The sequence below is a fragment of the Schistocerca piceifrons genome, chromosome 3, assembly GCF_021461385.2.
Source record: "Schistocerca piceifrons isolate TAMUIC-IGC-003096 chromosome 3, iqSchPice1.1, whole genome shotgun sequence".
Lineage (NCBI taxonomy): Eukaryota > Metazoa > Arthropoda > Insecta > Orthoptera > Acrididae > Schistocerca > Schistocerca piceifrons.
This window is the reverse complement of record NC_060140.1, coordinates 310,207,959-310,224,431: the sequence shown is the minus strand read 5'-3', so window position 1 is coordinate 310,224,431 and position 16,473 is coordinate 310,207,959. Positions and strand designations below refer to the sequence as shown.

At 41.7% G+C, this 16,473-nt stretch overlaps 1 protein-coding gene across 1 annotated transcript in view; it reads left to right on the top strand.

Moving 5' to 3' along the window:
• The window catches only part of LOC124790001 (sialin-like), a 104,261-nt gene that overhangs the window by 7,725 nt on the left and 80,063 nt on the right, over nt 1-16,473 (top strand). Inside the window, exon 2 of the mRNA XM_047257542.1 lies at nt 10,952-11,166. Within this exon, the coding sequence (XP_047113498.1) occupies nt 10,952-11,166 (215 nt within the window). The remainder of the gene's footprint in view (nt 1-10,951; nt 11,167-16,473) is intronic.

Below are 16,473 nucleotides of genomic sequence, written 5' to 3'. Positions count from 1 at the left end.
AGAGTGAGATAGCTAGGCAGGCCACCCAAACTACATTGAGACATGAGTAAATATATGAAGTGCGGGTTTTTCTAAATTACATACAACAATGTGGGGTGTTCTCTGATGTGCCTAAGCATTTGTAGTTTCCGAATTCGGACATCGACTTCTTTTAAAAGTGAAGCACATGTTTTTTGTGACATCGGAAAAGTCTTCATAAGCGATTTTAAGAAAAAATTGATCAAACAGTACAAGGTAACAGTGACATAAACTACAGTCCCAAGGTCAGGAGAAGAGGTCCCACAAATGGCTTCCTTGCTCCACCAAGTGTGAGAAAAAAATAGCTCAAATAACTCTAAGCACTATGGGACTTAACATCTTAGGTCATCAGTCCCCTAGATTTAGAACTACTTGAACCAACTAACCTAAGGACATCACACACATCCATGCCCGAGGCAGGATTCGAACCTATGACCATAGCAGCAGCGCGGTTCCGGACTGAAGCGCCTAGAACCGCTCGGCCAAAGAGGCCAGCTAAGTGTGAGAAAAATAACTCAGTTTGAGGTTCGTGTGTTTATTATGATGATTGCACATGAAATGCTTAAAATATTGACCCTGAACATCTATACGTGATATAAAGTGGTTCTAGGATGACAGTTCTACGAGTTTTATCTCGACTTATCACAGAAACATTACCGTATTACACCGTGTTTCGTTTGTACAGCGGTCGTCGATGCTTCGTTGTAGACCTCCACGTACAAAGGTCGAGAGATATTAAGTGCGGTGAGTGAGAAAGACATTTTATGTTCCTCAAACGACCGATCCAGTTGATCTCCAGATATAGTAAGAAGGTCTAGTATTATATAGGCAGAATGGGAATTTCTAGTGGGACGTATTCCAGTAAACACTGCAGCTTATTTGTTGCGAACTGTTTATACCAGTGGCTATTTAACATTCTATCAATAAAATGGGGCCATTGATATTATTCTTGAAAAGCCCACACTACACGGTAGCAGACCAAAGTCATTGTTTATCCAATGTTTGCAGCCAGCATAGATTTTCAGTTGAAAAGTAGTGCATATTTCTAAGATTGATTTGCTGTGGTTTGTAAACGATGCTTCATTGGTAAACCAGATCCTGCACAGAAGTGTCGCATTACTTTGCTGTTTTGGTAGAACAAATGTGGACAGCTATAATTGATTGTGAAAGCCACTGTCATAAAGCAGATCGTGGAGCAAACTACGGAAAGGATTGAATGCATTTATTGTAGTATTTGAGGAACCGTTCTCTGGCTACTCATACTCATATAGTAATAGCGAGTGTATTCGACTATTGCTAAAATGATAGTTGCATCTCTCTCAGCTGCTATACTTTTCCATTGGTGTATTTTTTCCTCAAACTTCCAGGTCCTTTAATTATTTAATACTGTTTGCAGAAAGTATGTGAGGATGGGCTAACCTAGGTAGCTTACCCTGTATACAGTAAAAAAATGAGGACCTGAAAAATAGCTCACGAAAAAGATTTGTGGCAGTTTAATGAAACTTTCCAAGCTACTGTTAGGGACTCTTACTCATAATGAGTTGAAAGCGTTGAAGACAATCCTTTCCAGATGTGTTTCAATATCAGTGATTTACCATCTACTTTTTAAATTTTGCCGGTCGCGGTGGCCGAGCGGTTCTAGGAGCTCAGTCCGGAACCGCACGACTGCTACTATCGTAGGTTCGAATCCTGCCTTGGGCATGGATGTGTGTGCTGTGCTTAGGTTAGTTAGGTTTAAGTAGTTCTACATTCTAAAAATGGTTCAAATGGCTCTGAGCACTATGGGACTTAACTTCTGAGGTCATCAGTCCCCTAGAACTTAGAACTACTTAAACCTATGTAACCTAAAGACATCACACACATCCATGCCCGAGGCAGGATTCGAACCTGCGACCGTAGCGGTCGCGCGGTTCCGGACTTTGCGCCTAGAACCGCTCGGTCACTCCGGCCGGCTCTACGTTCTAGGGGACTGATGACCACAGATAATAAGTCCCATAGTGCTCAGAGCCATTTGAACCATTTTAACTTCTGTGAAAAGGCTTCTGAAAATTTAATCTGCGGACTGGAGCACACTTTACAACAGCATTATAATAGCATTACAAATTACCAACCTTTGTTGCAAGTGATGTTTGGTGAGTAAATGTAACAGTTCATTTTGAATGAGTTCACATTATTAAATGTAAGTTGCATAAAAGAATGCGAATACTGTATGATGCTGTTAGAATCCCTAGACACTAGAACAGCGACCAACATGAAGTTCGTGAACTGATACTGCTGATGGATTTGGTCCATTGTATGTACACTGAGAATATTTCTTGATTTATACCGTGGCACATACCACCGAAAATAGTAGCTTTCTGCTATTGTGTTAGTTCTACATTCTGATGACGACATTGCCAGACTTGGTTTCTGTATACTTTTACGTCTTCCATTCACCTGCCCCAACACTGATTTCACATGGACATCCATTTCACGCAGCTCATATCAACAAAGCAGATAGCAGTCATGGTGTAGGATTGAGTTGAATTTTGGGTGGAGGTACACAGTAATTACAGCTATTTGACTTTCATACTTACATAACCTGAGTTCATTATTTGTGCTTATATTAGTGTAGACTTTTTTAACTCTATTGGAACAAATGGTTTTAGGTAATATTCAGATTTGTGTGAGGGCTAATAATGTGAGCGTTGTTGAACCATTTAGTGATGCAATTTAATTTTTGTCCCAGGTGTGATAGATTTATATATTATCAAATTATTTACTTTATTTTTTTTAATTTGATAATATCTTTAGCTATCTGATCAATTTTTCGATATTTAACTTTTATATGTTTTTTCTTACACTTTTATCTCTGTTTCACTAGATTAGTAATAACTGCTTGCTAGTCATGAAATAGAAACTAATTTTTGTTAAATTCTTTATATTCTGTTGCTTGAACTATTTCATATGATGTTAGATTAGCTTCAATTTTATTGTCTTTAATTATTTTAAATAGTACCTCTAATATATTTGATTTCATGTTTCATCAACTTTATTTCTGGTTTGTTGTTATTTTCCTTTAGGTTTAACTTGTTTTGCTGTTTCTTGCTGAAAACAATGATATAGATTTTCCTGAAGAGCATTCTGAAATGTTTCGGGGTTTAATGTTGAATATGGTGCTGACTGTTTTATTTAAATTTTTTTAGTACAGTGTGCTAGAATTATTTTATAGGTATGCTTATGAATTTCATCTATTTACTGGATGATTTTTAATTACATATATATTTTACTTACTTGATATGATTTCTTCTCTTTTTATTTGGGTTTGTGGAAATTTACAGTCTCCTTAAACTTTGCCCATCTTACTGGAACTAGGATATGTCAGTTCACTGTCTAAAAAGAAGACGCCTACTCATCATCGCCGAATTCGTCCAAATTTATGGTACACTTAGGGCGCGGTGAGACATGAAAGTGTCCCAAGTAAGAACTTCAGATGGCCAAGCATTTAGAAAATAAAAAAGGAATTATGATGCGGATCTATCACCATGTGCATCTTATCAATTGTCCCCGTGCCTGTGTGTTCAGGAAGCGGTGTTTGGCTCTGAAGTAGCCGGAAGGGTAGCTCAGCATGTTCGGTCAGAGGGTTAGCTGCTCTCTGTAATAAAAAAAACTGAGGTAATGGATCAACTTGAACAAGCGTCATTGGACGTCCGCCGCTAACAAATACAGTGATCATTAACGAACAGAATGAGATTAAAAAAGAAAAAGCGGTAAGAGATCAGATTCGCACTGAAAGGGTCGCAGGTTCGACTCCACTCGGTGGTAAATACTTTTGTGCTCCTTGGCAATGCCTACACTAATGACATCACAATTAAATGCAACATGATATAGGTTATTTTATTAACTTATATAAGCACAAAAAGTATAGGCATAGGATGAAATGCGGGCTGCAAACATTTAAAAAGAATTTGCAGTTAACGCGTACACAGGAACGTCATATCTGTAAATAGATGCTTCTATTCTTTTGCAACTGATCAATTACATGTACCGGGCTGATAGTCATCAAAGAAACAGGGAGAGCAATAATTTTGAGCATATCTTGCGCACGTTATAAACGTCATCTTTTCGCAGTGACATGGTTTTTTTAATGTCTCCATGGAAAAACAAACTTAATTGACATTCTGAAAAAGCTTCTTTCATCGCACAGTCCAGCAGCGAACCACGCGTAACGCAGCATGTCGCTGAATACGTGCAAGGATGTATAATGGAATGTAGTTTGATGCAAGCTTCTCGGGAAGTGATTTCTTCACTCTCGATGAGGTAAGTGCAGTTTTGACATTTTTAGTAGGTTTTTTTACCTGACGGGAAAACATACATCGCAGAGTTGCACTGGTGGCATACATTTGGGGGGAATTACTTTGATACTGCACGTTGGTAATCCGTCTTCATCTTGGAACAGTTCGTCGTACATTTGCCAAGGAGCACAAAAATATTTGCCGCAGGGTGGAGTCGAACCCGTGACTCCTCCAATACCAATCCATTCTCTTAGTGCTTTTCATTTTTTTCCACAAAAAAATTGACAAAAATGGCTAGCTTACAATAAAATGACATAAATAAGGTGACAGATAATTGCGGTCATAATTTACAGCATTCATAGAATGAGGAATGATATTCAGTCTTTAGCAGCAGCACACATTTAGCACCTTCACTGTCACCTTCAACTGGTGGCAGTTCAGCATGCACATTTTCTTCTTCTGCAGCCAGTTCCTCATCATCATTTCCCAGACCGAAATTAATCATTCAGTAAATCCTTGATGTGTGTTCCTTCCAGGGTAAATTACATGGACAGAAGAGCAGTCCCGAACAGAGCCATCGCAAAGTACTTCAATGCCCTGTAATTTTTTGTCAGTTCCAGCCTTCTAAGCGCATCCTTAGAGAGTTCAAGATCTTCCTTTATATCAGACACCAGATGTTTGCTGTCATATTCTTGTATCTGCTGTACTACTGATTTATTTTTCATGTGTGACTTGCAGGTGATGTTAGGGTCGGGAACGTGACCCAATCCGTCCCCTCTTCACGAGCAATCCACGTGTTGCTAACCTATACCCATTCTTTTGAAGACAACTCGGAACATGTTACCGTATTTATTATTGTGATTCTGATACTTAAGTGTTTTCTCGAACTCATTTTCGATATACATCTTGTAATCAATATGTTCATCGCTTCCAATATTATTAAAAATGTAACTTGTATATTTTCCCATTAACCAAATCACTGCGTTTTTTTTTTTGCCTGAGGGTAGTAACTGTCTTCTGGACTGAAGAAAATGTTAGTCGGTACATTGTTTGATGAAGTTCTCGTTATCTGAGCAATTTTTTCCCTGGTCCACCTCCAGTTGATAATCCGATCTCCACATATGTAACGATGAGGCACACTATCAACGAGGTTGCATTTGCTGCAAAGGTTAGTGTCACTTAAACCGACGGCAAAGAGACGCTCGTTAGTGCTGATGATGTTACTGACTACCTCGTACCACGCTGTTCCCAAGTCAGACGAAAGAATATCACTACTGATGTTTTCCCAGACAACATTCCATGCTATTCCAGCATATTTAGTTTCTGTGTTATTTTTCCTTTCATGTTTCCGCCTTTCAGCTAAAATCGCCTTTGCTGTAACGTTTTTGGAGTTTAAAAGCTTTTTGCTGAGATATCTTAGCTCAAGATAATACTCCCTAATATGTTTTACAGCCAAAGACCTCATCCTTAACACATTGTCACAGGAACAATTGATAAGGTGGATATGGTGGTAGATGGTGGTAGATCTGTATGAAAATTCCTTTTATTTCCTAAACGCTTGGCCATCTGAAGTTCCCACTTAGGGAACTTTCATGTCTCACCATATCCTACATGTACCATTAATCTGGATGAATTCGGCGATGATGAGTAGGCGTCCCCTCCTTGTAACTGAGATGCTAACAATTGCTTACCTGCTCTTTCTAGCAGATACACTCTTCTAGCCTTCTGAACTGGTTTATTACCTCTCGCAACCATAGTTGCTATAATGATTTCATGATCTCTAATCCACGGTTCTTTTCTCAATTTGTCGATAAATTAGCAAATCTTAGATATATTGCAATCAGCGATGAATACAACCCTAATTTATAGATGATCTTTCGCAACAAAAAACCAATCCTGATGAATCTAAAATTACACTAGATCTGATTAGATTAGATTAGTACTTGTTCCATAGATCATCAATACGACACTTCGTAATGAGGTGGAACGTGTCAGGTTAATAAAAGGTGTCTATACAAGTTATTAAATTAGACAAAATATTACATGACACAAAATATTACATGACACTCAATAATTTTTTTGTGGAGGTTGGGAAATTACCCACTTACTATATCCAAAAATTCATCTAATGAGTAGAAGGAGTTGCCATTAAGAAATTCTTTTAATTTCCTTTTAAATGCTATATGGCTATCTGTCACACTTTTGATGCTATTAGGTAAGTGACCAAAGACTTTTGTGGCAGCATAATTTACCCCCTTCTGAGTCAGTTAGATTTAACCTTGAGTAGTGAAGATCATCCTTTCTCCTAGTGTTGTAGCCATGTACACTGCTATTACCTTTGATTTCGTTTGGATTGTTAATAACAAATTTCATAAGAGAATATATATATTGTGAGGCTACAGTGAAGATTTCTAGCTCTTTAAATAAGTGTTTGCAGGATGATATTGGATGAACTCCAGCAATTATTCTGATTACACGCTTTTGTGCACTGAACAATCTTTTACTCAATGATGAGTTACCCCAGAATATGATGCCATACGAAAGCAGAGAATGAAAATAGGCGTGCTCTAGGGGTAGCGTCTTTGATTCATAATCAAAACGTTTTCGGTTCCGGGTTCGATACCCGCCACTGCCTAAATTTTGATAAATAATCAGCATTGGCAGCCGAAGACTTCCGGCATAAGAAGTCAGCCCCATTCTGCCAACGGCCTTGTCAAAGAGGGCGGAGGAGCGGATAGAGGTTCAGGGCACTCTCTTGTCCTAGGGGTGGGAAATTGTGCCTAAAGGCGGAAGAATCAGCAATGATCAACGACATGAGGATGCAGAAGGCAATGGAAACCACTGCATTAAAGACACGTAACGTATATCCGCAGGGAATGTGGCCTATAATTGAAGAAGTGTCATGATGATCTCTCCATTGGCAAAAGATTCCGGAATAGTCCCCCATTCGGATGTCCGGGAGGGGACTGCCAAGGGGGAGGTTACCATGAGAAAAAGATTGAATAATCAACGAAAGAATAACGTTCTACGAGTCGGGGCGTGGAATGTCAGAAGCTTGAACGTGGTAGGGAAACTAGAAAATCTGAAAAGGGAAATGCAAAGGCTCAATCTAGATATAGTATGGGTCAGTGAAGTGAAGTGGAAGGAAGACAAGGATTTCTGGTCAGATGAGTATCGGGTAATATCAACAGCAGCAGAAAATGGTATAACAGGTGTAGGATTCGTTAAGAATAGGAAGGTAGGGCAGAGGGTGTGTTACTGTGAATAGTTCAGTGACCGGATTGTCCTAATCAGAATCGACAGCAGACCAACACCGACAACGATAGTTCAGGTATACATCCCGACGTCGCAAGCTGAACATGAACAGATAGAGAAAGTGCATGAGGATATTGAAAGGGTAATGCAGTATGTAAAGGGGGACGAAAATCTAATAGTCATGGGCGACTGGAATGCAGTTGTAGGGGAAGGAGTAGAAGAAAAGGTTACAGGAGAATATGGGCTTGGGACAAGGAATGAAAGAGGAGAAAGACTAATTGAGTTCTGTAACAAGTTTCAGCTAGTAATAGCGAATACACTGTTCAAGAATCACAAGAGGAGGAGGTATACTTGGAAAAGGCCAGGAGATACGGGAAGATTTCAATTAGATTACATCATGGTCAGACAGAGATTCCGAAATCAGATACTGGATTGTAAGGCGTTCCCAGGAGCAGATATAGACTCAGATCACAATATAGTAGTGATGAAGAGTAGGCTGAAGTTCAAGACATTAGTCAGGAAGAATCAATACGCAAAGGAGTGGGCTACGGAAGTACTAAGGAATGACGAGATACGTTTGAAGTTCTCTAACGCTATAGATACAGCAATAAAGGATAGCGCAGTAGGCAGTACAGTTGAAGAGGAATGGACATCTCTAAAAAGGGCCATCACAGAAGTTGGGAAGGAAAACATAGGTACAAAGAAGGTAGCTGCGATGAAACCATGGGTAACAGAAGAAATACTTCAGTTGATTGATGAAAGGAGGAAGTACAAACATGTTCCGGGAAAATCAGGAATACAGAAATACAAGTCGCTGAGGAATGAAATAAATAGGAAGTGCAGGGAAGCTAAGACGAAATGGCTGCAGGAAAAATGTGAAGACATCGAGAAAGATATGATTGTCAGAAGGACAGACTCAGCATACATGAAAGTCAAAACAACCTTTGGTGACATTAAAAGCAACGGTGGTAACATTAAGGGTGCAACGGGAATTCCACTGTTAAATGCAGAGGAGAGAGCAGATAGGTGGAAAGAATACATTGAAAGCCTCTATGAGGGTGAACATTTGTCTGATGTGATAGAAGAAGAAACAAGAGTCGATTTAGAAGAGATAGGGTATGCAGTATTAGAATCGGAATTTAAAAGAGCTTTGGAGGTCTTACGGTCAAATAAGGCAGAAGGGATAGATAACATTCCATCAGAATTTCTAAAATCATTGGGGGAAGTGGCAACAAAACGACTATTCACGTTGGTGTGTAGAATATGAGTCTGGCGATATACCATCTGACTTTCGGAAAAGCATCATCCACACAATTCCGAAGACGGCAAGGGCTGACAAGTGCGAGAATTATCGCACAATCAGCGTAACAGCTCATGCATCGAAGCTGCTTACAAGAATAACATACAGAAGAATGGAAAAGAAAATTGAGAATGCGCTAAGTGACGATCAGTTTGGCTTTAGGAAAATTAAAGGGACGAGAGAGGCAATTCTAACGTTACGGCTAATAATGGAAGAAAGGCTAAAGGAAAATCAAGACACTTTCATAGGATTTGTCGACCTGGAAAAAGCGTTCGACAATATAATATGGTGCAAGCTGTTCGAGATCCTGAAAAAAGTAGGGGTAAGCTATAGGGAGAGACGGGTCATATACAATATGTACAACAACCAAGAGGGAATAATAAGAGTGGACGATCAAGAACGAAGTGGTCGTATTAAGAAGGGTGTAAGACAAGGCTGTAGCCTTTCGCCCCTACTCTTCAATCTGTACATCGAGGAAGGAAGCAATGACGGAAATAAATGAAAGGCTCAGGAGTGGAATTAAAATACAAGGTGAAAGGATATCAATGATACGATTCGCTGATGATTGCTATCCTGAGTGAAAGTGAAGAAGAATTAAATGATCTGCTGAACGGAATGAACAGTCTAATGAGTACACAGTATGGTTTGAGAGTAAATCGGAGAAAGACGAATGTAATGAGAAGTAGTAGAAATGAGAACAGCAAGAAACTTAACATCAGGATTGATGGTCACGAAGTCAATGAAGTTAAGGAATTCTGCTACCTAGGCAGTAAAATAACCAATGACGGACGGAGCAAGGAGGACATCAAAAGTAGACTCGCTATGGCAAAAAAGACATTTCTGGACAAGAGAAGTCTACTAATATCAAATACCGGCCTTAATTTGAGGAAGAAATTTCTGAGGATGTACGTCTGGAGTACAGCATTATATTGTAGTGAAACATGGACTGTGGGAAAACTGGAACAGAAGAGAATCGAAGCATTTGAGATGTGGTGCTATAGACGAATGTTGAAAATTAGGTGGACTGATAAGGTAAGGAATGAGGAGGTTCTACGCACAATCGGAGAGGAAAGGAATATGTGGAAAACACTGATAAGGAGAAGGGACAGGATGATAGGACATCTGCTAAGACATGAGGGAATTATTTCCATTGTACTAGAGGGAGCTGTAGAGGGCAAAAACTGTAGAGGAAGACAGAGATTTGAATACGTCAGGCAAATAATTGAGGACGTAGGTTGCAAGTGCTACTCTGAGATGAAGATGTTAACACAGGAAAGGAATTCGTGGCGGGTCGCATCAAACCAGTCAGTAGACTGATGACCAAAAAAAAAAGGTTAATTTGAAGGTGCCCCACAAGAGCGAAACGCGTCAATGGCAATAAAGAGATAAAAAATTTGCAGACAAGACTGTCTTACTGCAAGAGATTTAGTCAGTACCAATGGGTTCTAGATGGCCCTGTGGACGGAGTTTATATTAATATTAAACAAGTGAAATCAATTAGCTAGTACTGACACTAGCACTATGGCCCCAATTGTTCCTGTTAATAGGCTACGCCTATAATACACTAGGGCCGGCCGCGGTGGCCGAGTGGTTCTAGGCGCTTCAGTCCGGAACCGCGCGACTGTTACGGTCGCAGGTTCGAATCCTGCCTCGGGCATGGATGTGTGTGATGTCCTTAGGTTAGTTAGATTTAAGTAGTTCTAAGTTCTAGGGGGCTGATGACCTTAGAAGTTAAGTGCCATAGTGCTCAGAGCCATTTGAACCAATACATTAGGTAAAATTGGTCATTTGAGTGAGTTGTCACCATAAGCATAATATAACTGCCTTGCGTAAACGCTTTTAAAATGGAGAATATGTAGGCTTGAATTACTGCTACTGCAAGAATATTGTGAAATAGCAAACCGCTATCTTGGGAAATCTCGATTCTTTCGCTTTCGAATTGTTTTTCGTTCTTACACGAGGCATAACACGATCTACTGGTAAACAATTTTAATTGGCAGTAGTCTGGCTTGAATGATTCGAGCTTTGTGAAAGACTAAGCAATGCAGAAGTACTGCAGAACAGCGACTCATTTCGATCAAAGTCGGAATGGTATATGCTTTAGGGTTCTGGAAGACGCGCTACACGATACTGGTGCTGAGCACGCTGGCCATGGGCATCAGCTACGCGACGCGCGTCAACATCTCGGTGGCCATTGTCGACATGGTCAACGGGACGGCGCTGCGGGAGAGAGAGGCCGCTGAAGGGACCCAGCTGGTCCGTGATCCGGACGCCTGTCCAGGAGAGCAGGTGGTGCTCGAGGATCCCACTGGCCGCAAGGTGAGTAGGATGCTGAATCTCCGTTGCTGGACCAGCACCAGGGACTGAAATCCGTTCTTTTTTACAGTACTGGCCATTAAAATTGCTACACCACGAAGATGACGTGCTACAGACGCGAAATTTAACCGACAGGAAGAAGATGCTGCGATATGCAAATGATTAGCTTTTCAGAGCATTCACACAAGGTTGGCGCCGGTGGCGACACCTACAACGTGCTGACATGAGGAAAGTTCCCAACCGATTTCTCATACACTTACGGCAGCTGACCGGCGTTGCCTCTTGAACGTTGTTGTGATGCCTCGTGTAAGGAGGAGAAATGCGTACCATCACGTTTCCGACTTTCATAAAGGTCGGATTGTAGCCTATCGCGATTGCGGTTTATCGTATCGCGATATTGCTGCTCGCGTTGGTCGAGATCCAATGACTGCTAGCAGAATATGGAATCGGTGGGTTCAGGAGGGTAATACGGAACGCCGTGCTGGATCCCAACGGCCTCGTATCACTAGCAGTCGAGATGACAGGCATCTTATCCGCATGGCTGTAACGGATCGTGCAGCCACGTCTCGATCCCTGAGTCAACAGATGGGGACGTTTGCAAGACAAGAACCATCTGCACGAACAGTTCGACAACGTTTGCAGCAGCATGGACTATCAGCTCGGAGACCATGGCTGCGGTTACCCTTGACGCTGCATCACAGACAGGAGCGCCTGCGATGGTGTACTCAACGACGAACCTGGGTGCACCAATGGCAAAACGTCATTTTTTCGGATGAACCCAGGTTCCGGCGACATCGCTGTGAACGCACATTGGAAGCGTGTGGTCGTCATCGCAATACTGGCGTATCATCCGGCATGATGGTATGCGGTGACATTGGTTACACGTCTCGGTCACCTCTTGCTCGCATTGACGGCACTTTGAACAGTGGACGTTACATTTCACATGTGTTACGACCCGTGGCTCTACCCTTCATTCGATCCCTGCGAAACCCTACATTTCAGCAGTATAATGCACGACCACATGTTGCTGGTGCTGTACGGGCCTTTCTGGATACAGGAAATGTTCTAACGCTGCCCTTCCCTGCACATTCTCCAGTTCTCTCACCAATTGAAAACTTCTGGTAAATGGTGGCCGAGCAACTGGTTCAAAAATGGTTCAAATGGCTCTGAGCACTATGGGACTTAACATCTATGGTCATCAGTCCCCTAGAACTTAGAACTACTTAAACCTAACTAACTTAAGGACATCACACAACACCCAGCCATCACGAGGCAGAGAAAATCCGTGCTGCGGACGCCGTGCAACTGGCTCGTCACAATACGCCAGTCACTACTCTTGATGAACTGTGGTATCGTGTCGTAGCTGCATTGTAGCTGTACCTGTACACGCCATCCAAGGTCTGTTTGACTCAATGCCCAGGCGTATCAAGGCCGTTATTACGGCCGGAGGTGGTTGTTCTGGGTACTGATTTCTCAGGGTCTATGCACCCAAATTGCGTGAAAATGTAATCACATGTCAGTTCTAGTATAATATATTTGTCCAATGAGTATCCGTTTATCATTTGTGCTTCTTCTTGGTGTAGCAATTTTAATGGCCAGTAGTGTATATGGTTTGACGACAAATTTCTGACCCCAGGCTGTGCCAGTTCCACACAAATACTTTATCTCTGTACATATTTTATCGTCTTCGTCGACAGGAGGAAGGACTACCCACCACCCTCCACCCCCACCCAGAATATCTTGTTAATTGGTAGGCAAATTTCGCTTTTTATTCGTGTTGTTGTTGGTGCTCCAGTCTGAAGAGTGATTTGATACTGCTTGTACAAGTCTCTTGTTCTCTAATTAACTAGTGAAACCTAGACCTATTTGCATCTGCTCGCTATGACAACGCTTGGCCTCCCTCTATCCCTCTACAATTTTTACCGACCCTCGCTTCTTCCCATTACCACACTGACCACTTCTTATTACCTAACAATTTATCCCTCAAGTTTTGCCATAAGTTTCTCTTCTCCGCGATTAGATTTTGTTTATCTTAGGTTTTATGTCCTCCCTGCTATAAGTACATAACAAGCAGATTAGTATAGGCAAAATGGCCATTCGTGGCCAAGGTAAATCTACTATCATGAGACATAGTGCTTCATTTGAGGAAGAAACTTCAGAGAGTGTACGTTTCGAGCGCAGCATTGCATGGTAGTGAAACGTGGACTATTGGGATATCGGGACGGAAGAGAATCGAAGCGTTTAAGATGTGGTTCTACAGAAGAATGCTGAAACTTAGGTGGACTGATAAGGAATGAGGAGGTTCTCCGCACAGTCAGCGAGAAAGCAATATACGGAAACACTGATAAGAAGAAAGGGGTAAATGGTGGGACATATGGTAAAACATCATGGAAAAACTTCCATGGTACCAGAGGGAGCTGCAGAGGGTAGAGACTGTAAACGAAGACAGAGTAGAATACATGGAGCAAATGGTTGAAGATTTAGGTTGCAAGTCTTACTCTCAGATGAAGAGGGTGGCACAGAAGAGGAATTCGTAGCGGGTCGCATAAAACCAACCAGAAGACCGATGACTCAGAAAAAAAGTTCTTTATTAGGTATCTGATAGCCATCAAACCTTCGGCTCTCTTAATGAATAACTTCCTCCTCAGTAGATCCCACATGGATATCCAAATGCAGGACTGTTTTACATCTCAAATATTTTACAGGTCTAGTTCATAGTCGTACTTTTCTTCAGTGTTTAAAAATTGAACTAAAGTACGAGGGTTGTCCAGAAAGTAAATTCCGATCGGTCGCGAAATGGAAACCACTGGAAAAATTCGGTACATCTTTGCACAGGTGTGTTGGGCAGTGACTCTAGTATGAGCGTCGAACGTGTGGCGTCGCTCTTTTCAGTTTTGAGTGAACAGTGAGCGCTTAAAGATGCGTGGGAATAGCGTCTCCCGCCAAGTTTGAGGGCCTGGTTAGAGATTTCGCCTGTGTCATGTAGCCCACATAACACAACTGTTGAGCAATTCCTTTTACATGCTAATTCTCGGCCGCACACTACAGGGGCAGTGAAGACTCTCCTGCAGAGTTTCCGATGAAAAGTGCTTGATCACCCACAATACAGTCCGTAGTTGGCTCCCCCTGAGTCTCATCTCTGCTCACAAGAACCGCTGGCTGCCAAGAGAAAAATTTTCCACAGACAATGGGCTGCAGACCAGTGCAGATAACTGGCGGAAAGCACAGGCGGCTGCTTTCTATGACGAGGATATTGGAAAATCAGTACAACACTACGACACCACTCGAACTTGGTGCGGCGACTATTTAGAGAAGTAGGTGGAAGGTGAACCTAACAATTCCAAATGAAACGTTTCTGGTTTTCACTGTGGTTCCCATTTCGCGACCGATCGGAACTTACTTTCTGGACAACCCTCGTAAGATTGAGAGATTGACATACAGGACTGAAAACATATACAAATAAGTTTTGTTTGAGAAAGTAAGACTGGTACCGCTGTTTATGGTGAAAGAGAGTTGTGTGTCGCAATATTCATCTGTTCATGGTATAAAAAAGTTGAAGTATGGTTGAAAAAGATGGAAGGTCATGTTTTTGGGAGGTTATCAGCAACTTGACGTTGTTTCTTACAGTGCTGTTGTAATGAGAGTCGTGGATGTAATAGAGTTTGGAAATTAGGAAGCAAGCGTTTGCACAGGTATGTAACGAGCCCGCGTTCTGTGGAAAGATTAGGTCAGGGAAATAAATACGTGTTGAGGGCAGGATGCCTTATGGAACAGCAAGCAGCTGTGAAACAGGGTGCGCAGTGGTTAGGAGGAATTATTTGCTGGACAGTTTATGGTGTGATTCTGTTTTCTCCCAGAAGAAGTGCCAGAAGTACGTAATTCCTTTTCATTGCTGCACTGTCTGATGAGGAGTATTTGGAGACGTATTAGTGGACATTGATAGGTTGTGGATATTAATAGTTTGCACTGTCGTGCTGATGCAATCAACCATCGGCTCCGAGCCTTTCCTCTACTATATGCAGTACAGTGTGCTGTAAACTGTGTCCATATACGTCCTCATTTAGCGTTTCCTTAAGCGCAATATGGAGTCCACACCCTAACAAAGATAAACATCCCGATACCATAACATCACTTTCTCCGTATATGACTGTTGGCATTAGATGTAACGTTCTTCAGGCTTTTGCCAAACCCAGACCCTTACATCAGATTTCCAAAGGGTACTGGCGATTCATCACTCCAAATCACTCGTTTCCAGTGATATACTGGCCAGCGGTGACGGTCTTGGCGCTACCAAAAGCATCGTTTAGCACTGACTACAGACTTGTGTGGCTTATGAGGAGTGCTCTGCCAATGTATCCCATTCGGTTTATCTCCCTACGCACAGTCAAAGCACTAGACGGACCGCTGGAAGCTCACGCGAGCTCGTGAGTAGTGTCTTCTGCTGATGCCATGCGATGTCTTGCAACAACCCTACGCAATGCTCAACGGCCTTTCTACATCAGTGAATAAAGTCTGCCGGTCTTGGTTTAGCTGTGCTCGTTCTTTAAGTTTTCACTACACAGTAACATCATCAACAGTCGACTTGGGTAGGTATGGAAGACTTGAGACGTACCTGACTGATTTGTTATTCAGCTGCCATCCGATGAATAGCCCGCATTGGAAATCAGTGAGCTCTCCATTTTGCTGTTACTGGTCCTCCATTGAGCTTCAGTACCGGATACTCTTAGGTTTCAATTTTGGATGAAGTCTTAACACTTGATGTTTTACGTTCAATCTTCTTGCTTGAGTTTATAATTCGTCTTTACGTATGCATGCCATTACTTGTTTCCAGACTTTATAAATGTATATGTCTGACAACCTTTTATTATACCGGGTTTGCTCGTGACGTGATCTATTCCGCATTACGTAAAGGTGTTCAAAATCGTTCAAATGGCTCTAAGCACTATGGAACTTAACATATGACGTCATCAGTCCCCTAGACTGATAACTACTTAAGCCAAACTAACCTAAGGACATCACACACATCCATGCCCGAGGCAGGATTCGGACCTGCAGCCGTAGCAGCAGCGCGGTTCCGAACTGAAGCAGCTAAAGGTGTCCGGATACTTTTGAACGTATACTGTATATTAAATAAAGAGACATCGGTATCAACTTCGTCGTTTCAAATGGAATTATAGTAATTTCTGCTGATAGTATCGTAGTTATAACAGATACGAATCCAATGGCGGTTCACGCTTGAAAATCTGATTACTAGTTTCGGAGTAGCTTTAGTAATAGCTTTAATAATTAGAACTGTGGATTTATCTGTTC